At 46.2% G+C, this 25,365-nt stretch overlaps 1 protein-coding gene across 2 annotated transcripts in view; it reads left to right on the top strand.

The window, feature by feature from the left end:
* Positions 1 to 25,365, top strand: part of HKDC1 (hexokinase domain containing 1) — a 47,120-nt gene that overhangs the window by 20,076 nt on the left and 1,679 nt on the right. For both annotated transcript variants that reach the window (XM_024561251.4, XM_045196152.3), the window contains exons 9-17: positions 576 to 809; positions 1,637 to 1,941; positions 3,511 to 3,656; positions 3,751 to 3,870; positions 7,869 to 7,964; positions 8,153 to 8,252; positions 10,527 to 10,710; positions 14,746 to 14,901; positions 19,742 to 19,975. In XM_024561251.4, coding sequence (XP_024417019.2) covers positions 576 to 809; positions 1,637 to 1,941; positions 3,511 to 3,656; positions 3,751 to 3,870; positions 7,869 to 7,964; positions 8,153 to 8,252; positions 10,527 to 10,710; positions 14,746 to 14,901; positions 19,742 to 19,975 — 1,575 coding nt within the window. The remainder of the gene's footprint in view (positions 1 to 575; positions 810 to 1,636; positions 1,942 to 3,510; positions 3,657 to 3,750; positions 3,871 to 7,868; positions 7,965 to 8,152; positions 8,253 to 10,526; positions 10,711 to 14,745; positions 14,902 to 19,741; positions 19,976 to 25,365) is intronic.

Below are 25,365 nucleotides of genomic sequence, written 5' to 3' on the forward strand. Positions count from 1 at the left end.
TGCGGTGGGGTGTGGCCCCAGTCAACTCAGGGTCCTTCTGCTCCAGCTTAGAAACCCTGGCTTTGCCTTGAGCTTTGTAATCAGTGTAGATCCTGAGCTTGACGAAATGGCATCTGACTCCCAGAGTCTGTATTTGTGCAGAACTTGACAGGGACTGAGTTTCAGCTAAAGGCAGTATAGTACAAGGTGGTTAAAAGGGTGGACTCTGTAATCTAATTGCCTGAGTTCAAATCCTGGCCCTTGTACTTACTAGCTGTGTGACAGTGGACAAGTTACTTACCTTCTCTGTGCCTTAGGTCTCTCTTCTGTACAACATGGTAATGACAAAATTCCCCCCAGGGTTGTTGTGGGGATTAAGTTGCTATGTGTCAGATCCTTAGACAAGTGCCTGGTACATAGTGAGTGCTCGGTAAAGGGTGGCTCCTGCGATTGGTTTTCATATTGTTATTATTATTGTATGACTATGTGCCAGGCTGTTTCTTTTCACAGTCCTGAGAGGTGAGAAAGCTGGTTCTCCGAGGGGGACTGCCATGGGATGGGAAAGGGTGGCCCTCTCATTCCTGTCCTCTGGCCAGGTATAAAGAAGGCCTTGCCAATACAAGGGAGATCCTCAAGGATCTGGGCCTGGAGCCTTCAGAGGCTGACTGTGTTGCGGTCCAGCACGTCTGCACCATCGTCTCCTTCCGGTCAGCCAATCTCTGCGCGGCGGCCCTCGCCGCTATCCTGGCACGCCTCCAGGAGAATAAGAAGCTGGTGCGGCTCCGGACCACGGTGGGCATGGATGGCACACTCTACAAGATACACCCTCAGTGAGTGCTGTCTGCAGCCCCCATCCCCCCCAAATGTGCCTCCCCTGGAACAGAGTTCCCATGGTCTCTCTAAACTAAGCTGCTTCTCTGGAACCAAGCATCTCCTGTTGGTTCTGAGAATTCAGGGGAAAGGCCGAATTCAGAGATGCATCCATCTAGCTGGCTGGGTTGCTTTGGGGGATTATTCTTAGAGAAATATCCTGCTGAAGCCACTGATTGCTTGACTAGCAAGATCATCCATTTCTGTGTTTAGCCATCTGGCCACCCATCTATCCATCTATTCATCTATCTATCCATTATTTTTGAATACCTACTGTGTGGCAGGACTGGAAAAACACACCCAGTTATAGATGGGGAAAAATTGGGATGACAGAGGTTGCCAAGTTCACATGAGGGATGCTGGTAGGAAAACATGTAGAAATGAGAATTTCTCAGAAGGAGGGAGTGCAAAGGCTCTCTGGCTAACAGGGGTGGTATTGGAAGTCAGGCAGGTACCCCTGGAAAGAGCTGGGGACAGAACCCTTCCCCTTTGGACAGAGATGATGTCTGGCCAATACGTTATGCATGGACATGCCCTATTAGTTGAAATATTAGTGGTAAAATAGCCACTTCTTTGAGCCTCCTGAGTGTCCCCTCCACTGTCCCAGCTGCCCAGTCCCTCCCCCAGTCATGCCCTGCCCCTGTACCACCTAGCAACTAAAGGAGTGAGTCCTGGCCCAGCAGAGCTCCTAAAGACCCCACTCCACTGCTACACCTGTGTGTGTTCCCATTGGCTGGGCCCGGGCCTTTATAACCATCACATGTTTTGCCATCACCCCTGCTTTCAGGTACCCGAAACGCCTGCACAAGGTGGTGAGGAGACTGGTCCCGAACTGTGACGTCCGCTTCCTCCTGTCGGAGAGTGGCAGCACCAAGGGGGCAGCCATGGTGACAGCGGTGGCCTCCCGGGTGCAGGCCCAGCGGAAGCAGATTGACAAGGTGCTGGCTTTGTTCCAGCTGACCCGAGAGCACCTTGTGGGTGTGCAGGACAAGATGCGGGCTGAGCTCGAGTATGGGCTGAAGAGGGACACCCACCTGCTGGCCACAGTCAAGATGCTGCCCACCTACGTCTGCGGGATGCCGGATGGCACAGGTGGGCCATGCATGCAGCTCTCTTTCCTGAAGGGCCCCAGAACTCCCATAAACCTCCTTAGATCCAGTTAAGTTTTTCTGAGAGCTTTGGATTCATGTCTGTGATGACGGGTGGGGGAGTAGGGGAGAAGGTCAGTACTCCTTCTGAATCTCTTTGCCATGGTTGCTCCGAGGCATCGGCAATGAAAGAGTACTTCAGTTAGGGTATGGGTGTGTGTCTGTGTAGTTGAGACCATGGAGTGTACCCCACATTGTTGGCAAACAGAAGACCCAGATGCTGTCCCCAGCAGCTGCCATCTGGACACTTGGAGTCATCTGGCTTGTCTTCCTGCCAGCTTCTCTGCCTCTCTTCTCTCCCGAGGCGTGGCTCTCTCCCCTCTCAACATTCCTGCCTCTGGTCGACCCCTGATCTTTCTCCCAGTCCTCTGTGCTCGGCCGAGGGGAGCTGCTCGACAGTGGAGTCAGTTCTGTAGACAGGTTACTTCCCCTCCTCGCACCTCATGGGCCACCTCATCCCGTGGTTTGTTTTTGAACATTTCACTTCACCCTCACAACCACTTTGCATGTTACATACAGAGAGAATGAGTCTCATTGCATGGATGCCAAAACTGAGACTCGGAGGGGTTAGATGACATACGTAAGGTCACGTTACTGTACTTTGGGTCTCTCAACCAAAACGATATCTTTTCCAAAGCCAATATCCTTTGAGTCTACGTGGGGTGGGAGGTGGGGGGGCTGAGAGCAATAAAGGTCCTGTTCAATTACTGATCCCTTTGTCCCTTTTATTATCCTGCCTTCATCCCTCAAAGTTTTGCTAAGAACTGCTATGTGTCAGGCTCTGTTCTAGTCCCGGTGATATAACAATGAGGAAAACTCGATCCCCACCCTTGTTGAGCTGCCGTGCCATTGGGCCAGCAGACAGTAAACAAACGCCACATGATGCCATGTAATGACGGGTGCTGTGAAGAAAGGGCAGGGAAGGGGTAAGAGAGATGTCCTTGACAAATTCAAGGAGCAGCAAACGATCGGCGTGGCTCTGGCAGGGTGAGTGAGGCAGAGAGCAGGGCGAGTCTTCACAGAGCAGATGGCGATGCCCTGCGATGTTGGAGAAGTAAAAGGCGGTGGGTGGTATTGGGTGTTGAGGGGTGAACTTGATATGGTTCACTCCTCAACACTAACAACTTGATAGTATTAAATGTCAGGTGGGGTGTGGGAATCCGGGGAGGGGATGAACAATTCCTCTCGGCCACACAGACAGTATGGAACCAACTTTCGGAGTCCCTGGGAGTCAGGGCAGCCTGGCCTGCTTCACCCCCAGGGGCTCTTTGGGCATCAGTATCATGTGTGGCCTTTCCCAGACACCAGAAAGCAGGCTGGCCTCAGACAAGTGCTGCCCAGTCCTCTGACACAGTGCTCGGTGACCTCCACGCCCCTCCACGCCCCCCTGAGCTCTGGGGGGGCAGGCTCTGAGTCTGCCTCTCATCTTCGTCTCCTCTTCCCCCCAATGCCTCACACGAGTCCCTGCTCGTTGCACGGTGGTGGAACGGAGCGCTCACTCTCTCCACCGCAGAGAAAGGAAAGTTCCTCGCCCTGGATCTGGGGGGAACCAACTTCCGGGTCCTGCTGGTGAAGATCCGAAGTGGACGAAGGTCGGTGCGAATGTACCACAAGATCTTCGCCATCCCTCTGGAGATCATGCAGGGCACCGGCGAGGAGGTAAAAGTCGGGCTGAGGGTTCTGTGCTCCAAGGTGCCAGCCTGCCACCCTGTGTCACCGCCAGCCTGGTATGACTGCCACTCTCTCCCCGTAGCTGTTTGACCACATCGTGCAGTGCATCGCCGACTTCCTGGACTACATGGGCCTCAAGGGAGCCCAGCTGCCTCTGGGCTTCACGTTCTCGTTCCCCTGCAGGCAGACAAGCATCGACAAGGTGAGACAGCCGCCAGAGTACAGCAGCCTGGGGCTTCCCCCCTCCACTAGGGGGGTCCCAAGGTACCTCTGAGTCACTGTTCATGTTATTCAGGGGTCTTAGGGCAGGGCACCTGGAGAAACATGATTGAGAATTTTAACTATTTAATGTTTCTATTATGTTGCATTTTTCATTATTTTTTCTATTGAAGTTCACACAAGTATTGAGGGTAATAAACAATAGAGGGACACGTACATAAGAGCACTATTAAAACAAGATCAAATCACATAGTGGAGAGGTGGGAAGAGGTTAGGCCACTTGTAACACTTGGGCAGCAGTAGTGCGAGCGTCTTTCTGGGCAGCCCCCGTAAACAGGGAGCGCAGCGGGCTGCAGGGTCTTTATCGTCTGGTGAGCAGAAGCTTCCCGGCGCATCAAAAGAAGTGCTCTTCTTCCCTCACATTAGGCTCTCAGAAGGGATTTATCACCTGGACACTTACTTAATTGACCTTGAAGAACATCAAGAATAATAATTTTAACATGTTACTCATAATAATTTAGAAACATGTATCACAAGGTCTTTCTTGAAATTCTGGGGTAGAAGCACATTCACCAGCCCATGAGTATGGAGCCCTGTCTGTCTCTGACAGGCTCATGCCAACCAAGGCATAAAAGCCGAACGCCACTCAGCGTCCAGGCGGAGGTCTGCTCAGCACGGCAGGTCGCCCAGAGCACTCGTGCTGTAATAATAAGAAGAGGGGCACCGAAGATTTGTTAGGATCTTGTTTAGTCCACTCAGTGTCTCCACGAGCCACACACTGTTTTTGTTTTGCTGTATTTTTTATCATTTTTAATGATAATGGTAAAATATACATAACATGACATTTAACACTTTATTTTTTTAAATTTATTGATTTTAGAGATAGGAAGGAAAAGAAAAAGAGAAAGAGAGAGACAAACATCGATTTGTTTTTCCACTTATGTGTGCATTCATTGGTTCATCCTGACTGAGGATCGAACCTACAACCTTGGTGTATTGGGACGATGCTCTAACCGCCTGAGCTACCCGGCCAGGGCCAACACTTTATTTTTAAGTGTAGAGTTTGGTGGTATTAAGCACATTCACATTTTTGTACAACCATCATCATTATCCATCTTCTGAACTTTTCCATCGTCCCAAACTGAAGCTGCACACCCACTCAACAGTAACTTCCCATCCCCCTCCGCCCAGCCTCTGCCAACTACCCTTCTGCCTTCCTTCTCTGTGGATTCGGCTGCTGCAGGTGGAGTCATGCCATAGCCTTTTGTAACTGTCTTATTTCACTGAGCATAAAGTCCTCAGGGCTCCTCCCTGTTGTAGCACGCATCAGAATTTCTCTTCTTTTTAAGGCTAATATTCCACTGTATATATACACACCGTTTTTAATCACTGTTTTGTAGTGGAGCAAAATAGGGGTGCAGACAGGTTTAGTGAGTTGTCTGAGGTGCTACACTCATAAGTGGTGGTGGAGGGGCCCAACCCAGCACACTGGCTGTGGACCAGGCTCAGAGGGGGCACGCTCTCGACTCAGTGGTTTTGTTTGAACTGTTGATATTTTGGCTGTAATGCACAGCACACTTACATGGATATAATCAAAACCAAAAAAAAAAATCCTTATTGTGCACATTACATTCTATATTTTCTATCCTACTTCATATTTCACAAGGAAATCGAGGCACGCAGGGCTCATCCGAAGTGGAGGTGCAAAATCAGAAGGGGAGCGGAGCTGTCCAGGGCTCTGAGAACGCAGTGACAGCCAATGCGTCGAGGCCCACCCCACCCCACGCCACGCCACCCACTCAGAGAACGGAGGGAGAGGGGTTCACAAGGCTGCACTCTCTGGTTACAAGGCTGATTTCGCAAAGTTAAAAATGCCAGAATGCTAAGAGCCAGAAGATCCACTCCTCAAGATTCCGTTCCTTAAACGTGTGCCCCAGGAGAAATGAATGAGGATGTTCACTACAACACTGCTTTTTAGTAATTTCTAATGAAAAATTAGAAATAACCAATGTCTGGCAATAGAAAGAGACTAAGTAAATTATAGTCTATCAATCATATGGAAGCTATTGGTTTTTACTTAACAAACACAACTATAGTGCTCACTCTGTGTGAGACACTGTTCTAAGAGCTTCCTGATGTTACCTCCCGAACTGGGGGACAGCACAGTGGACTAGTTAAGAGCGTGCGTGGGTCTGGAAGCTCTTTGTCTCAGTTTGAATCTTGGCTTCTACACTTACTGGCTGTGTGACCTTGGGCAAGTTACTCGACCTCTCTGGATCTTGGTTTGCTCACTTGAAAAATGGAGATAAAAATAGTACTTAATGTATAGTTAAGTTTTGTGGATTTTTAAATTTTTGTGTAATTATACTTGAGGAATATTTTGCTCAGTGAACAAAATATTCACTGAGGGCAGGAATATGTCAGATCTATGTTAACTGACCTGGAAAGGTCTGGAAGATTTGTTACTGAGAAAAACAAATTGCAGCAGTCCATACACAACATGAACTTACTTAAAAATACATGTAAACAGAAAGAGGTCTGGCAGCACTCATATCAGAGGCAGTAGAGGCTAGCTCTCAGGCTGGGGCGTGGGGAGTTATAAGGGACTTTAATTTTTTTACAGTGGCAATGCATCCCTGTGTAACTGCTGTCATTGAATACACACTTGGGGGTGGGGGTTGTGGACCCGCGTGTGGCTGTCCGTGGTCCTGAATGACCAACAGGCTCCAGGACACAGTTGCTCCTTTTGACCCAGAACACTGGGAGCTTTGACACAACCCCCAGAAGGTCTGACAGGCTCATGAAGACACAGCTTAAAAGGAGGGGAACCAATGGAGCAAAGCCACTGATGGCTGGGGAGAAAAAAGAGACTTTAAAAAAAACATTGTTTTTGTGTGGTTGCAACTAAAAAGAGATTTTTCAGTTGGGAGTACATCTCTAATGTCCTACAAAATCTGCCAGGAAAGAAGCAGGGGAGCCCAACTTTCCAAGGACTGTAGGGAGAAGGAGGGAGGCTGGGGTTGAGGGCCTCAGGTGAGGTGCCTTCCAGCCCCTGGGGCTGGGAGCATTGCCGTCAGAGATACCGGCCACCTCTGCTGTCCCGGAGCTCTCCTGGCCTAGATGGCACAGCTCCATCAGCCCTCACCAGCCATCACCGCCCCCCTTGCCCCCGCCCCCAGGCTCTGGAGCCTGAGGCTACACTAACTGCTGTTCTTGGCTAACAGGATAGCCTTTGCTTCCTTTTAAAAATTAAAAATACTTTTTTCTTAGTATTATAAAAAATTATACCTGCTAATTTTAAGAAAATTAGAAAATACAGACAAACAAGAGAGACTAAAAAGCACCCATAATCTTGCATCCAGAGAAACAACTATCCACCCCTTGTTTCAGATTTTTTGCCAAGGGGGAGAGACAGCACTAGGGAAGGAGAGATATTTTAAATGGAGAAGTAGAATAATTCACCATTCACTTGTTTCATGTGTGTTCACCTGACAGTGTATGGTGAGCATCTTTCTCTAACCTCTAATCTTCTCTCACAGCGTGAGTTTGTATGACTATCCAACATTTCCTGTATTGATGTACAAGATGATAGGTCCATGGTGTTGGAATGACGGGATGCCTCTAGTGTTTTACTCTGGAACAATGCTTTAATAAACACTCTTTGGCTTTACCTTTAATCATATTTTAATCTGCCTTTGGCTGCATTAGCAGCGGGATCACTATGATCCAGGCCTTTGCTCTCTGTCGTCATGGCCAGGGAACACCAGCTGACCACTGATGAGTATGAGTTGCAGCAATTATCTCCCTCAGCAGTGGACCCTGTCTGAGGATCCTCCTTTGTAAGGCCTCTAGGGCTAGTGTTAGGGCTGCAGAGATGCAAGCAGTCAACAGCACACATATCTGACAACCTGCTAGATGTTGAGGTTGTACAGCGGTCCCAGAAAACTACTGCTCGAGTGAATTTCCCCTCCTTTCTTTCAGGCAATGCTTATTGAGTGGACCAAGGGCTTTAAGGCTACTGACTGTGAGGGAGAAGACATGGTGGACATGCTCAGGGAAGCCATCAAGAGGAGAAATGTATGATACGACATTGAGGCTCATGCCTGACCTAGCCCCTTCCCCCAGGCCCCCATTCTACCAGCCTATGTCCAGTCCTCTGACTGACCACTGTGTCTCACACCCAACCCCCACCTTGGGTTGATATGCCCCTTCTGAGTCTGCTGGGCTTCCATGTTCTACCTACAGTGGAGCTGCTTCCTTTGCAGGAGTTTGACCTGGACATAGTTGCAGTTGTGAATGACACAGTGGGGACCATGATGACCTGTGGCTATGAAGATCCTAATTGTGAGATTGGCCTGATTGCAGGTGAGTGGTCAGACAAGGCCTACTTCCATCTGATTCTTGGAGGTTCCTTCTTAACATAGTGAGGGATGGGGTCCATTCTCCCATTACACAGAGGCTCTGAAGCTGGCTTTGTCCAAGGCAGAGATGAAGTTCAGATTCTGATTCCAGGTTTCCTAACTCCTAAATCTTAACTAATGTTTTTCTTCATTAAGAGTACTAAGCCAAGGTTATCCTTTCTGTGGAGGAAAGGGAATGATATAAAAAGAGAGGATTTTCAGATTAGGGTCTTGGAGCAGATTATCCGGGGAGGAAGGAGGCCTCAGTTGAGTCATGTTGGCCTGAGGCTGGCTCCAATGCACACCTCCTCTGTTCTGGGATCCTTGCTGGCTCTCAGGGTGCACAGGATGGGAAAGAGTTGGAAAGAAACCTGAGAGAGAAGAAGGGAAAGGCCTGAGGTGATGTAGGCATTTTAAGGGTCTTTGGGAGAACTCTGGCAGTGATTATAAACCAGGGTGGATTCCAGGGGCATGACTGTCATTAAGAGTTGGGGAAAAGGGTGGGAGTTGAACAGGTGGAGATGGGGGTGAAGGGCATTCCAACTGACAGGCACAGGTTAAGGAATGACAGTCTGCCAAGGTTGTTTCAGTTGGTTGTCTGGGGTTCCTGGGGGTGAGCAGTAGGTAGAACAAGAAGATGGAAATATATTCAGATGTCTTTGATGCCAGGTAAGAGGTTTCATCTCACTCTAACAGGACCTACTTTGTGACCTTGGGCAGCTTACTTACTGTGTCTGGACTTGAATTTTCTCATCTGTGGGGTGGGGGGGCTAGGTATAGGAGATAAAAGAGGTGAACTTATTTGATTAAATATAATAGTTGCCTGGACTGTTGTGTTGAGAACAGTTCTGAGACCAGGTCATGGGCAAGGAAGAAAAGACATGCCAAACATTTGCTTGTCCAAGACTAGGTTATTCGGCCTGGTTGGTGTGGCTCAGTGGATTGAGCTCCAGCCTGCAAACCAGAGGGTCGCTGGTTCAATTCCCAATCAGGGCACCTGCCTGGGTTGTGGGCTAGGTCCCCAGTGTAGGGTGTGTGAGAGACAACCACATATTGATGTTTTTCTCTCTCTCTTTCTCCCTCCCTTCCCCTCACTCTAAAAATAAATAAATAAAATCTTAAAAAAAAAGACTAGGTGATTCCTCATGGTCCCTATGGACTCTTGCAACTCTATGACTACTTGGAAGCTCACTTTGTGTGTGTGTAGCTTAACAATGGTGATGATGATGATGATGATGATAACAACATCACCATTTATTGAATACTTACTATGTGGAGGAATCTTACAAACATCATCTCATTTTTTAAAATCACAAATTTTCAAGGTCTGTCCAGAAGGTATCCAGCCACGTAATATGAAAAATAGAGACATTTATTGAAGAAGATATAAGATACAAGAACAATGATGATACAGGACAACAACGATACAGGACAATGACGCCTCAGTCCCCTTCAAAGTAGGCACCTTGGGACCTCACACAGTTCTCCCAACTGCCATCAGCTGCCCGTTGTATTTTCCTGAATCTTATTAAAGGTCTGAAGTCTCTTCCCTTTCAAAGGTGATTTTAGTTTTGGGAAAAGCCAGAAGTTGCAGGGTGCCAAATCTGGGCTGTAAGGGCACTGAGTCACCTGGGTGATTTGATGTTTCACCAAAAAACTGCACAAGACTTGATCCATGAGCAGGCACATTGTTGTGATGAAGCTGCCGGTCCCTAGTTGCCCAGAACCATGACCTTCTGAATCATCCAAATAGTTTCCATGGAGGACTGTTCAAGCTTAATGCAAAATTTGATGCAGATTCATTGCTCTACTTGCTCAGTCATTTTGAATGTGACAAAATCCGCACAATACACATGCTCACTCAAAGGTGTCTCCTGCCCCCACTAACTAGTACAGTAAAGTTGTTATTGTTCACACATGTGCATTCCAGTCCACTCTCCTTGGCTGCCAGGGTACATTGATGTGCAAACCGTTCTTGTTATTATTAATGATGGCTGGACTTTTTCCAGACAGACCTCATATAAGGCAGGTATTACTACTTCCTTTTCACAGATGAAGGATCTGGACGTCTGAAAGATGAGATACTTGTCTAAGGTCACTCAGCAATGAGGGTAAAGCTGGAATCCACACCCAGTTGTACCTGACTCCAAGCCTAAATTCCTGTCCACTGCACCCCACTGCCTCTCTACGACCTGGTGGTGTCTTCCAAAGACTAAAGTCTCTTCACGACTCCTTCTAGGAACGGGCAGCAATGTGTGCTACATGGAGGAGATGAGGAACATAGAGATGGTGGAAGGGGACCAAGGAAAGATGTGCATTAACACAGAGTGGGGAGGATTTGGAGATAATGGCTGCATAGATGACATCCGGACCCAATATGACAAGGAGGTGGATGAGGGCTCCTTGAACCCTAGCAAACAGAGGTGAGAATGTCGTGTGTACATGTCTGTAGGTTGGGCATACACAGCTTTACCAGATCGGGGCGGGGCGGGTGCTATTTTCATGTCATAGTCACTATAGCTTTGTATATTTCCTAGAATTCACTATCAGATGGCAGTATACAGTCTCATTTGAACGAAAGCAAAATACTATGACATTTCCAATATAAAGAAGGGTTGTCTTTTTCTTTTTTAAATTATATGTTATTGATTATGCTATTACAGTTGTCCTGACTTTCCCCCTTTCCTCCCCTTCACCCAGTACCCCCCATTCCCTCAGGCAATCCCCCCACCATTGGCCACTCCATCTCCCACACTGTACTTTACATCCCAGTGGCTATTCTGCAACTACCCACTTGTACTTCTCAATCCCCTCATGTCTTCACCCATTCTCCCCCTTCCCCTCTCCCATCTGGCAACCTTCTGGAAACTAACTTCTTTTCTCTTACTTTTAAGAATCTATCCTTAACCTTTGGCCATTTAATAATGTGTCTTGGAGTGGGCCTCTTTGCATCTGTCATAATTGGGATTCTCTGTGCTTCCTGGACTTTCATGTCTATTTCCTATACCAAATTTAGGGAAGTTTTCTTTCACTATGTTTTTAGATAGATTTCCAATTTCTTGCTCTTTTCTCCTCTGGCACCCCTATGAGGCGAATGTTGGACCTATTAGAGTTGTCCCAGAGGCTGCTTATACTATCCTCATTTTTTTAATTATTTTTTTCTTCTTGTTCTGCATAGTTGTTTTTTGCTTCATTATGTTCCAAATATTTGATTTGATTCTTGGTTTCTTCCACTCTACTGTTGTTTCCCTTAAATTGTTCTTTATTTCAATCAGTGTGTCCTTCGTTTCTGACTGGGTCTTTTTTATGCTGCTGAGGTCCTCACTAAGTTCCTTGAGCATCCTTATAACCAGTGTTTTGAACTCTGCATCTGATAGAGTGCTTATCTCCATTTCGTTTAGGTTTTTCTGGAGTTTGGATCTGTCCTTTCATTTGGGCCATGTTTCTTTGTCTGCTCATTTTGGCAGCCTGCTATGTTTGCTTCTATGCATTGGGTAGAGCTGCTATGACTCCCTGTCTTGGTAGTGTGGTCTAATGTAGTAGGTGTCCTGTAGGGTCCAGTGGTACGGCCTCCCCTATCACCCCAGCTGGTTACTTGAGGTGTGCCCTTTGTGTGGGCCGAGTACAAGTTCCTCTTGTACTTGAGCCTTGGTTGCTGTTGGCAGGTCAATTTGAGGGATTTACCCAGGCCAGTTGGCTGGAAGGACTGGCTGTGACCACTGACCACTAACCTCTGTCCTTCATGGAGGATAAGCTGTGTAGGGACAGGGTGGTGGTGCTCCAATATGGTCTGTAGCTGTCCAGTGGGTGTGCTGGCCCTGGGGTTTCCCCAGTGGTGCAGGCCAAGGTCAGCCCCCACCTGTGTTTTGCCCTGGGCGCCCTGCCTGAGCTGTAAAGCAATCTGAGATGGCTGCTACTTGTGCTGGGCTTAGAAATTCCCAGGTGAAGCAAGCTGTGACTCTAATCTGGTTGCTGCTAGGGCTCACTGAAGCCAGCTCTTGCTTGTTTGATAGGATTTAGGAGCCAAGACCAGCCATTCTTACAGAAAAGCAGCTTGGGTGGGCCTGTAAGTTGGGTGGGGAAGAGACACTGGGGATCTCCAAGGTGGGTCTCACAGTGTTAGCCAGGTTGATGGAGTCTCAGATATGGCGCCAGCCTATTGGCTCTGTAGGGGGAGGGCCCAACAAAAGGACAATGGTCTCTGCTCGACCTGATGCCAAAAACTTCCTTCTCTCCCTGTCTACAACTGGTGCCCTTCAAGCTGCCACCCCGGTGCTGGAGCTCAGAGGGAATGAGTCTGAGTACTTGAGTCTGTGTGTGGGTTCCCCAAGAGGAACTGCTTAGTGCTCCATCAGCCTCCTCCACTCACTCAATCTCTGCTGGTTTTTGCAGCCAGCACTTGTGGGGACTTATCTTCCTGACATTGGAATCCCGGGCTGGTGGCCTGGTGTGGATCTGGGACTCCTTGCTCCTGAGATATCCCTGAATTTTTATCCACGTGGGTGTGAGGCCAGCCCGGTCCACTTCCACAGCCCCCTACCAGACTGGATGGATGTGGTTCTTCAGTTCCATAGTTGTCGGACTTCCATTCAACTCAATTTCTGATGTTCCTGAGTGATGGTTGTTCTGTATTTTAGTTGTAATTTTGATGTGGTTGTGGGAAGAGGGAAGCCATGTCTGTCTATGTCGCCATCTTGACCAGAAGCTGGGTTGCCTTTTTCTGATTTCCATAAGATACCATAAGGGCTAGTGTTGGCTTTGGAAGTGAGGTGGAGACTGTCAAGAAGTCCATTTACTGTGGGCCAGTGTCACAGAGCAAGAGTACGGTGACTCCATGGGCCCTCTCAGGATGGGCTTCTGGGAGGTCCAATTCAGAAGTCCAAAGCCTCAGACTTTCTGGAGCTGGCTGCCAGGTTGCTGCCTCTGTTGTTCTGGGGTGAGGACGTGGCCACAGGGGAGGATGGGGGAGTCCTGTTTCTCAACCAGGATGTCATGTTGCAGCCTGGGTCACAATCGCCTGTGAGGTGTATTCCAATTACTAATCATACTAAACGTACTGAAAATAGTGAATGGTTCTTTTTTAAAAAATAGATTACATTTTCACTTGCATCCCCATATACTTCCTGAGTAGGAGAGAAAGGAGTGGGTAGGGATAGAGCTATCGTGCAAGGAATTGATGATTAACCTGGGCTTGTGCATTAGAACCGGGGCTAGCAAACCTCTTCTATAATGTACCAGAGAGTAAATGTTTCACTATCCAGCCACAACTAAACTCGGGGTCTTAATATATAAAATGAGATGGAAGTGCGGATTTGTTGAGATAGGCAGTAGCCAAATGCAGAAGTTGAGCAGACAGGCAATGTAAAGGGGTGCCTGGGCCACAAATGTTCCGGCATTCTCAAACTGTGGAATGAGGACGCTGTAGAGAAGAGGCTTAGCTTCCTTTGGCACTAGTCTTTGTGGCTGGAAGGCAGGTGGGTTGTAGTAAGCCCAGCTGAGCCAGGGACTGCCCCCAAAAGAAAAATCCTGATAAATGTATTTATCTTTGAACCAAGGTGGGGCATCTGAGTATCATGGCTCTTCTCATGGGGCAAGTTCCTTCTGACTTAGTTTTGTGGCTGAACCCACTGGAGGCTTCTATTTTTGGAGCAAGAATTTAAGGGGACAGCACACTTGTCTGTTTCACCTTGGTTCCTCGGTTTCACGTTAGGGCCTGAGCAGTGAAAAGAACACACTCGTCCAGCCCCCAAGCCGCAGGCGCTCTCAGGGTTCCATTTGACCCTGCAGGCGCTGGGGGTCCAGCCCTGCACCCCTGCAATTGATACCTGTCACACTTACCTGTGCAGAGTGCCTGGTCAGTGCCTGTTGGTGACAAAGCACCTTCTCTTGCCCCTCCCCTCATGTTGCTCACAGCCTGATAGAAAGGGGACAGGGAGATGACATTTTTTGAGCACCCCTGGTGTGTGCAGTTTAAATGTATTCTCTGATGACTCCCACTAGGAGAATCTCTAGTGGGACAGATTTTTTTCAAGTATAAGGCTATGAAAATCTCTGGTAGAACAGATTTGTAATACAAAGCCAAGGAGAACTGGCTTTGGGGCCAGGAGAGGATCTAGCTTTTGCTCAGCACCTACCGTATGCCCGATAACTTGCCTCTCAATAGCCTTGTGGGGTCAGTGTTTTGTTCCGTGTTTTATTGATAGCTTAGTGCTTGCTCAGGTCATGGCCCTACCGTGTGGCAGAGCAGGGACATGGGTCCTGGTCAACACGGCTCCAAAGCCTGGCTCCCCACCTCATTGCACTTCTCTGGCCTGCTGCTCACTCTGAAGCACTCCGAGCCAGGCAGCTGGCAGATGCCAATGCTGTGCCTTCCACAGCCCGACCCGTGGTCTCTTGGGAACCATTCATCAGCGCTGATTTTCCTGCTCTCACCAGCCTTATCCCTCTTCCCCAAACAGATACGAGAAAATGACCAGTGGCATGTACCTGGGGGAGATTGTGCGGCAGATCCTCATTGACCTGACGAAGCAGGGGCTCCTCTTCCGTGGGCAGATTTCAGAGCGTCTCCGGACCAGGGGCATCTTTGAAACCAAGTTCCTGTCGCAGATTGAAAGGTTACATGCGATCACGTTCCCCTGCTCGGTGTGAGAGGCCCTGACTTGGACGTGCTGCTGTCATGCCAGGGTTAGGCGGGTGTGAGATTTAAATTTAGAATGAAAGGGCAGATAAAGTGCTTCTCAGATAAGGTCAAGTTAAAGGAGTTCATCATCACCAAGCCCTTATTGTATGAAATGTTAAAAGGAGTTAACCTAAGAAAAAGAAGATAAAAAATATGAACAGTAAAAATGACAGCAAACTCACAGTTATTAACGACCACACCTAAAACAAAAACGAGCAAACTAGGCAAACAACTAGAACTGGAACAGAACCATAGAGATGGAGATCACATGGAGGGTTGTCAATAGGGGAGTGGGAGGGGGAGAGGGGGGGAAAGGTACAGAGAATAAGTAGCATAGATGATAGGTGGAAAATAGACAGGGGGAGGGTAAGAATAGTGTAGGAAATGTAGAAGCCAAAGAACTTATAAGTATGACCCAGGGACACAAACTATAGGGGGGAATGTGGGAGGGAGGGGGTGGGCAGGATGGAGAGGAGTGAGGGGGGGAATGGGACAACTGTAATAGCATAATCAATAAATATATTAAAAAAATAATAAAACAGTAAGGCCAGGATCAGGCAGGCGGTTGCCTCCTGGGGCTGCCCCCGCTCCCGCTGCATCAGGACCACACTCAAGGGTGTGCACACAGTGGGGGGCGGTGGAGGGCAACAGCCTGCCCGGGCCCTGAGGTTCCTAAACGGTTGCACAGGAGTTAGCTTAGGCCTGAAAATGATATTTGTTTGTTTCTGAAAAGAAAATAGGTCCATAATACTATGGAAAAGTCATTTTAAAAAATCACCCATATGCTCACGAAATACAGCTGTTTTTATTTTTACGTATTATATTCCCTTTCAAGTTCTTGAATACTTTTTAACATATTTTCATGATTGTAGTCCCATGACATGTATTATTCTGTGTATTGTTTATTCAGTGTTTATTCATGCAAATTTTCATTTACAACTCTGGTTTTTATTTGATTTTTTATTATGAAAAGTTTGAGACATACACAAGAGTAGAAGGAACAGTAAAACAAACCCATCTTCAACAGTGACCCACTCATGGCCAGACGGGGTTCATTTACATACTCCTGCCTCCCCACCCACAAACTGGAGTCATTTGAAACAAAAATCACCTTTTATGTGAGTTCCTCTGTAACTATTTCAGAATATATTTCTAAGATATTTCTTTAAAAAAAAAACAGTACCATCATTGCACCCAAAATAGCTAATGATAAACCTTAATCTCATAAAATGTCCCATCGTGTTCCCGTTTTCCAAATTGCCTAAAAATAATGGTTTTTACAGTTTATTTCTTTACATCAGTATCCAAATAAGGTCCATACTTTGTATTTGGTTGATATATTTTAAAATATTTTATTTATTAATTTTAGAGAGAGGGGAAGGGAGGGAGAAAGAGGGGGAGAAAAACATCGATGTGAGATTGGTTGCCTCTTGTATATGCCCTGACCCCAACCGGGGACCAAACCCACCACCGAGGCAGGTGCCCAGGCCAGGAATCGAACCGGTGACCTTTCACTTTGTGGGACAACACCCAATCAACTGAACCAGACCAGTCGGGGCAATTTGGTTGATAGGTTTTCAAAAATATGTTTTGAATCGATACTTTCCCGCCCTATCTTGTTTCAAATGTATTTGACGAAGAAACTATCCTTTTATCCTATGAGTTTCTTCCTATGTCAAAGATTTTGATGATTGCAGCATTTAGCATTTTTTTCTGTCCCTGATATTTCCCACAAACTTAGAGTTAGACCCAGATGCATGGTTAGATTCCGGGTTGAGTTTTAAACAAGAATATTTCATAGGGGTACTGCATCGTCTGTCTGTCTCTCTTTTATGACGTTAGCAGTAACGATTGATGCTCACTGCTTAGATCTGTGATTTCACTGGAGATTGTAGAGTGGTGATGATGCTATCACTCCTGCGTTTATTAGCTGGGATGCTTCTAGAAAGAGAAACTTCCCAGATCAATTCTTCGGTGTAATTATTTTAAATGGCTGCATCATTTTGCCTTAGGTTGCTATACTATAATTTACTAAACTCCCCCTTTAGTACTAGATTATAATTTATAGTCTCCCCCCTTTATGGCTAGATTATAATTTATAGATTTCTACAATTCTGAGTAACACCATAATTATTGTTTTTGTGCACATAGTCATTTGCATCTCATGAATTATTTCCTTAGGAGCAGAAGCATTTGGCTCAAAGAAGCATTTCCCTATGGACACACTTTTTTAAAAAGATAGTTCCAGATGCCACTACCACCAGTTACGTGCAGACGTGTCAGTCTCACTACTTTTCCTACCAGCCCTGGTTGTTACCGCAGTTTTCGTGTTTGGAATTTTTCTCAATTTGCATCCCTTCATTTAATTCTCCTGGTCTTTATGGCCAGGTACCAAGAAGCCAAAAATCATTTTTGGGAAAAAAAGAAAACTTTCTTTTTAAAGAAGATTTTATTTATTTATTTTTAGAGAGAGGAGAAGGGAGGGAGAAAAACATTGATGTGAGAGAGAAACATCGATGGCTTGCCTCTCAGGGTCTGAACCTGCAAGCCAGGCATGTGCCCTGACCGGGAATCAACCCAATGGCCTTTCTCTTTGCGGGATGATGCTCAACCAGCTGAGCCACACCACTCAGGGCAAGAAAACTCTTCAGAAATGAAAGCAGTGCACTTACCGAGGGAAATCGGATGGACCGTTGCAGAGGAGTTCCTGCTGTTCAAGGGGGTGGTGGTCGAACCCGCAGCAGCAGCAGCAGCAGCGATTTTACGTTTCTGCAGTGTTGCTTAGCAAACCTTTGGCATTCTTCTTTCTGATCTGGTCTTCAACTCCTCAGATGCAAAAGTGCAAGTTAAAAGTCTTCACCTTTGGTGACCAGAGGGGTCCTCTTTTGTGTGGGAGAAATAGTTTCTTGCTTGTGTGCAAGAGATAAACAGATCAGCTTATTTGGCCTTGCTTTTTTGAATACAAAGGAAGTTGTTCCTGGACAAAGCAAGTTGTCAGGACCTGTTGCCTCCACAGATATTTGCACCTGCCACTGAAGGTGTCTGCTTCAGATGCTTTGATTCCTACAGGCATTTTTTTAAAGCTTTTATGCAATAAAAGAAGATAATCCCCATCCAGTGCCAATGGGGAGATAGCAGGTGCTATGCTGACTGTGGCCCATTTCAAAACATGTTGCTGAATGGGCAGGACAGTGATTCTCAGGGGAAGACTCCTGGGTTTACCGTCCCAGAGCCTGAGCTTAAGATTCAGCTCTACTGCTTACCTTGGCTGTGCTGTGTGATCTAAGGCAGGTAGCTTCACCTCTCTGGACCCTAATTTCCTCTATAAAAAAAATAATTGCTCTGCTGCTTTACCCCACGGATTGCTCTGAGGATCGAGGAAGGGAACGTGTATGAAAGAACTAGGTAAACTGTGCAGGGCTGCACTATGGAAGAAATTTTATACATACTAATACAACCCCACTTTTTTTCCTCCTATATAAATATTACTCATTCATAAGCCAAAGAAAGAAAATAAGAATTACTGGTAATTCTACCAGCATCTGAATAGATTTCCTTCTGCTTTTTTTGGTTGTTGTTCAAGGACAAACATTATTTAAAAACAAAAACAAACCAAGGTAATATGGCATGTAGTATTTTTTTAAAATTTTATTTATTTTTAGATAGGGGAAGGGAGGGAGAAAGAGAGGGAGAGAAACATCAATGTGTGGTTGCTTCTTGAGTGTCTCTTACTGGGAGACCTGGCCTGCAACCCAGGCATGTGCTCTGACTGGGAATTGAACTGGCGACCCTTTGGTTCTTAGGCTCGCACTCAATCCACTGAGCCACACCAGCCAGGGCGGCATGTGGTATTTTTATAGCTTATTTTTTCACTTAATACGTCATGAGCATTTTCCGTAGCATTAAATATAAACTCATCTTTAAGGTCTACAAAAGATTTTATTGCCTGGCCACACCCCCGTTTACCTGTTGAATCTGCTCTATCATCACAGAGGTTGTTTCCCAGTTGTTCTCTCTTGATAATACTCCCCTCCCCTGGGTAGTGCCTGCGACAGTCAAGGCTGTAACTCCCCGTCACTTCTCTGGGGAGTCAGAGCTCTGTAAGTTCACTGTGGGGTAAGCAGGGTGTAGAGTCGAGGCTGACGGGTCCCCACCATGGGTGCGTCTCTGCATGACCTAGCAGGTTCCCATTTACGAAGATGCTGACTGTACATTGTGTGGTCATTTATTCATTTGCCCATTGAAGGTACACAGCCCTGACTGGCTGCTACGGAGGCGACAGTCTTACCCTCAAAGAGCCTGTAGTCTAGTTGGGAAGAGAAAGCACAAGATCAAAATAGTTGCAAAGGGACAGTTGGCCAGCTGAATGGGGCCAGAGTACCAGGAGCTAGTGGGCTCAGTGGGAGAGGCAGGATGTGGTGTGAGAAGGCGCGTGTTTGAATCCCTGCTCTCTGGTCTCTGTGGGCAAGTCTCTGGCGCTCAGAACCTCGGATTCCTCTTCTGAAAAATGGATACCCGATGTGTCATTTGCTGAAACTAGTAATAGCTCTGAGTGAGAAAATAGATTTGAACATGCCGAACATAGGAGGTTCTCACACTTTATTTTTGAAGCATGATAGGACTCCTGGGGGTGGCATTCTGCTCCAACTTAGCCATGGTCCAGATCATTTTCTTTCTCCTTCCAGGACATCTAGGGGTGGGGGGATGTGAGCTGTGTGAGGCAGATTCCAGGGCGCCCAAAGCAGGTGCTGATGTCTTGTTCTTCTTGCCTGCAGCGACCGGCTGGCCCTGCTCCAAGTGAGGCGGATCCTGCAGCAGCTCGGCTTGGACAGCACATGCGAGGACAGCATCGTGGTGAAGGAGGTGTGTGGAGCTGTGTCCCGTCGGGCTGCCCAGCTCTGTGGTGCGGGCATGGCCGCCATCGTGGAGAAAAGGAGGGAAGACCAGGGGCTCGAGCACCTGAAGATCACTGTGGGCGTGGATGGCACCCTGTACAAACTGCACCCTCAGTGAGTGCCCGCAGAGGACGGGGGTGGGAGCGTGCTGAGGTGAGAGTGGACCCGGTTTAACTTGACGGACAGGGTTGAGCCCTGGTGGCTCTGCTTCCTGGTAGCATGATGTGAGAATATTTGCCGTCCCCTCGGAACCCCAGCTTTTTCATGGTGAAAGACGGGCTGCAGTAGCCTCTGCCTCACAGAGCCACGTGAAGGTTCCAGGGGTGAGTACCCGCTTCACACAGTGCTCAGTAGATACAAGCGATGATTACTGACACATTCCCATTGACCTCTCAGGGGAGAAGTGAAAACTGACTGTAAACATACAGCATTGTCAAGTATGAGCTGCTTGTAATTTTCTTAGCTCAGAATAAGTGGACAGAAGGATAAAGAGCCCCGCCAGGCAATATGAGTTTGAATCCTGGCTCTTCCACTTAGGAGCGGGGAGGCCTAGAGCCAGTTTCTTACTCCATTAAATGAGGGCAAAAATCACACCTGCCTTGTAGATCGTTGTGAGGATTAAGTTAAACAGTTTGTGTAGCATGCACAGAACATCACAAAAACTTCAATGATGAAAGCTATAATTTTTATTTTCATTTCAAGTTTTACATTGTTTTGGTGAAGAGGAAAAATATTAACAAGCCTATACAAATTTCCAATCATGTGGAAATGTATACATGGACATGTTATTGTAATCCTTGTTCCTTAGCCCTTTCTGTGATGCTAATTGTCCTAAATAACTGAGTGGTATCTTCTCTGGCTTTTTTCTTGTGGTTGCATATTTTTGTTGTGGTTCCTGCAAGCCTCTCCCTTGAACCACAACTTAACTGAGGAACAAAACCACGTGATCATTTCAATAAGTATAGACAAAGCATTGGGTAAAATCTAACACCTTCCAAGATGAAAAGTACTCAGCAAACTAGGAAAAAGGAAACTTCCTCAACCGGACAAAGAACATCTCTGAAAGATCTACAGCTGATATATTTACCGGCATAAGGCTGGATGCTTTTCCTTTAAGATCAGGAACAAGACAAGGATGTCCACTCTCACACCTGCTGGTCAACATTGTACTGCTTCTAACGCTGCCTCCAGATGGCTGTGTGATTTTTATCTATCAGTCAGATCTTGATACAAGGAGAGGTTTGTAAGAACCAGACCCAAAATATGTGACCTCAAGGGGAAAATCATGGGTAAGTCTAGCCCGGGCTGTTGGGCAAGAAAAGGAAGTAAAAGACATCCATATCGGAAAGGCAAAAATAAAACTATCTTTGTTCACAGATGACATGATTTGGTATATAGAAAATCCTAAGGCATCCACACACACAAAACTATTAGAACTAATAAACAAGTTCAGCAGGGTTTCAGAATACAAGATCAGTGTACAAAAACCAATTATGCATTAGCAATGAATAATCCAAAAGTGAAACTTAAGTAAATAATTTTATTTGCAACAGCATTAAAAAGAATAAAATACTTAGTAATAAATTTCACAAAACAAATGCAAAATGTGTACATTGAGAACTATAATATATCATTGAAAGAAATTAAAGAAGACCTATGTAAATGGAAAATCATCCGTATTAATGGATGGGAACACTTAATATTAAGATAGCAATACTTCCCAAATTGATCTTCAGATCAAACATAGCCACTGTCAAAATCCCCACAGACTTCTCTGCAGAAATCAACAAATTGATCCTATCATTAATATGCAAATGCAAAGAACTCAGAATAGTCAAAACAGTCTTCAAAGAAGAACACAACTGAAGAAGTCATACATCTCTATTTAAAAACTTACTGTAAAGTTACAGTAATCAAAACAGTGTGGCACTGACACGAAGATTAAACATACAGACCATTGGAATAGAAGTTGAGAGTCCAGGAATAAACCCACACATTTATGGCTAGTTGACTTTCAACAAAGATACCAAGGCCATTCAATGGGGAAAAAATATTCTTTTTAACAAATGGTACAATAATTGGATCTCCACATGGAAAACAATGAAGTTGGACCTCAACCTCACACCATGTACAAAAATTAACTCAAAGTGGATCAAAGACCTGAATTAAGAGCTAAAACTATAAAACTTTAAAGAAAACATAGGTGTAAATCTTCGTGACCTTGGAATAGGCAATGGCCTAAAATATGACATCAAAAGTATAATCAACAAAAGAAAAAATAGATAAATTGGACTTTATCAAAATCAAACATTTTTATACACCATAGAAATTAAAAAGAAAGAATGGAAGAAAATATTTGCAATCATATATCTGATGAGGGACTCATATGTAGAATATATAAGGAACACAACACTTAAAACAACTCAACAATAAAGACAGTAACCTGATTAACAAATGAGCAAAGGATTTAAATAGACATCTCTCCAAAGAAGATCTACAAATGGCCAGAAGCACTCGAAGAGATGCTCAGCATTATTAGTCACTAGGAAGATGCAAATCAAAACTGTGCAACAGCACTTCACACCCACTCAGGATGGCTATAATAAAAGACTGACAGTAACAAGTGTTGGTCAGGGTGTGGGAAAATTGGAGCCCTGATGTATTGCTGGTGGGAACACAGTCTGGCAGTCTCTCAAAAAGATAAACAGCCCTGGCTGGTGTGGCTCAGTGGATTGAGCGCCGGCCTGTAAACCTAAGGGTTGCCGGTTTGATTCCCAGTCAGGGCATGTACCTGGGTTGCCAGCCAAGTCCCCAGTAGGGGGTGCGGGAGAGGAAACCACACATTGATGTTTCTCTCCCTCTTTCTCTCTCCCTTGCCCTCTGTCTTAAAAAAAAAAAAGATAAACAAAAAGTTACCATATGACCCAGCAATTTCATTCCTAGGTTTACTCAAGAGAATTTAAAACATGTTCACACAAATACTTGTTGGTGATGTTCACAGCAGCATTATTCATAATAGCCAAAAGGAGAAGCAACGCAAATGTCCATCATCTGACGGATGGGTAAAAAAAATATTGGATAGCCATACAATGGAATATTGCTCATAAAAAGGAATAAAGTACTGACATATGCTACGACTTTGATGAACCTTGAAGAGCATTATGTTATGTGGCCAGACACAAAGGTCCACATATTATAGGATTCCATTATATTAAGTGTCCAGAATAGGCAAATCTACAGAGATAGAAAGATTAGTGATTGCTGGAAGTTTTGGGGGGGTTGATGTGAATAGAGAATGACTAGTAATGGGTATGGGTTTCTTTTTTAGGATGACAAAAGTGTTCTGGGATGGGACAGCGGTGATGGTTTCACAACTTTGTGAATATACTAAAAACCACTGAATGATATACAGAAGGAAGGAAGGAAGGATGGAAGGAAAGGAGAAAAGAGAGAAAGGAAGGAAGGAAGGAAGGGGAAGGGGAGGAAGGAAGGAAGGAAAGAGAGAGAGAGAGAGAGAAAGGGAGAGAGAGAAAGAAAAGAAGGAAAAAAAGAAAGAAGGAAGAGTTAACTGAGCAGTGACTGCGAAGCCATTTTCTCCTATCTCCTGGGAAGTTTGGGGCTAAGTACCCTCACTTTGCCTCCAGCAATATTCCAAACATTCTCTCACTTAACCAGCAGAGCCCCAAGGAGCACTTGTGGTTGGGCAGAGTCACCCACTGGCTGTCTGTTAGAGCTGGGTTCAGAACCTGCTCTGGGAGAACCAAGATGGCGGCGTAGGTAGACACACTGCGCCTCCTCGCACAACCAGAACTGACAGAGAATCGAACAGCAAGGGGGACCAACACCAAGGAAACAGAAAATAATCATTCATCCAGACTGGTAGGAGGGGCGGAGACGGCACTGGGGTGGAGAGGACTCGCGTGGCTGTGGCGGGACTGAGACTGGCGGAGTGTGGGACAAATGGCGCAGGTAGTCCGAGCACTAACAGACCCTGCGGTCCCACATTTGCACAGATAAACCCAGAGGGCCGGACTCAGAGTGGCGGAGAGTGGGGCAGGCAGAGTGGCGGATAGCACATTGCGGCACCACATTCGCCCACAGATAAACCGGACAAACGGCGGGCAGAGAAGCAGACCGCTGCGCAACCCAGGGCTCCAGCTCGGGGAAATAAAGCCTCAAACCTCTGATTGAAAGCGCCCCTGGGGGTTGGGGCGGCAGGAGAGACTCCCAGCCTCACAGGAGAGGTTGTTGGAGAGACCCACAGGGGCCTAGAGTGTGCACAGGCCCACTTACTCGGGAACCAGCACCAGAGTGGCCCAATTTGATTGTGGGTAGCGGAGTGAAAGACTGAAATCCGGAGGAGAGTGAAGTGGGCGCCATTGCTCCCTCTCGGCCCCGCCCCCACGTACAGCATCACAGCCCAGTGACCAGCGTTACCCCACCCTGGTGAACACCTAAGGCTCCGCCCCTTAAAGTAACAGACGCGCCAAGACAAACAAACAAAAAAATGGCCCAAATGACAGAACACTTCAAAGCTCCAGAAAAAATACAACTAAGCGACGAAGAGATAGCCAACCTATCGGATGCACAGTTCAAAGCACTGGTTATCAATATGCTCACAGACTTGGTTGAATCTATTCGAAAAACAGATGAAAAAATGAAGCCTATGCTAAGAGAAACAAAGGAAAATGTACAGGGAACCAATAGTGATGAGAAGGAAACTGGGACTCAAATCAATGGTATGGACCAGAAGGAAGAAACAAACATTCAACCAGAAAAGAATGAAGAAACAAGAACTTGGAAAAATGAGGAGAGGCTTAGGAACCTCCAGGACACCTTGAAACATTCCAACATCCGAATTATAGGGGTGCCAGAAGAAGAGGAAGAACAAAAAATTGAAAACTTATTTGAACAAATAATGGAGAACTCCCCCGATCTGGCAAAGGAAATAGACTTCCGGGAAGTCCAGGAAGCTCAGAGAGTCCCAAAGAAGCTGGACCCAAGGAGGAACACAATAAGACACATCATAATTACATTACCCAAGATTAAACGCAAGGACCTACGTCCAAGATTACTGTATCCAGCAAAGCTATCATTTAGAATGGAAGGGAGGATAAAGTGCTTCTCAGATAAGGTCAAGTTGAAGAGGCTCATCATCACCAAGCCCTTATTATATGAAATGTTAAAGGGAGTTACCTAAGAAAAAGATCAAAAATAGGAACAGTAAAAATGACAACAAACTCACAGTTATTAACGACCACACATAAAACAAAAACGAGAGCAAACTAGGCAAACAACTAGAACATGAGGGTTGTCAATAAGGGAGTGGGAGGGGGAGAGGGGGGTAAAGGTACAGAGAATAAGTAGCATAGATGATAGGTGGAAAATAGACAGGGGGAGGGTAAAAATAGTGTAGGAAATGTAGAAGCCAAAGAACTTATAAGTATGACCCATGGACATGAACTATGGGGGGGGAATGTGGGAGGGAGGGGGTTGGGCAGGAT

Source organism: Desmodus rotundus, chromosome 4 (genome assembly GCF_022682495.2).
Source record: "Desmodus rotundus isolate HL8 chromosome 4, HLdesRot8A.1, whole genome shotgun sequence".
Lineage (NCBI taxonomy): Eukaryota > Metazoa > Chordata > Mammalia > Chiroptera > Phyllostomidae > Desmodus > Desmodus rotundus.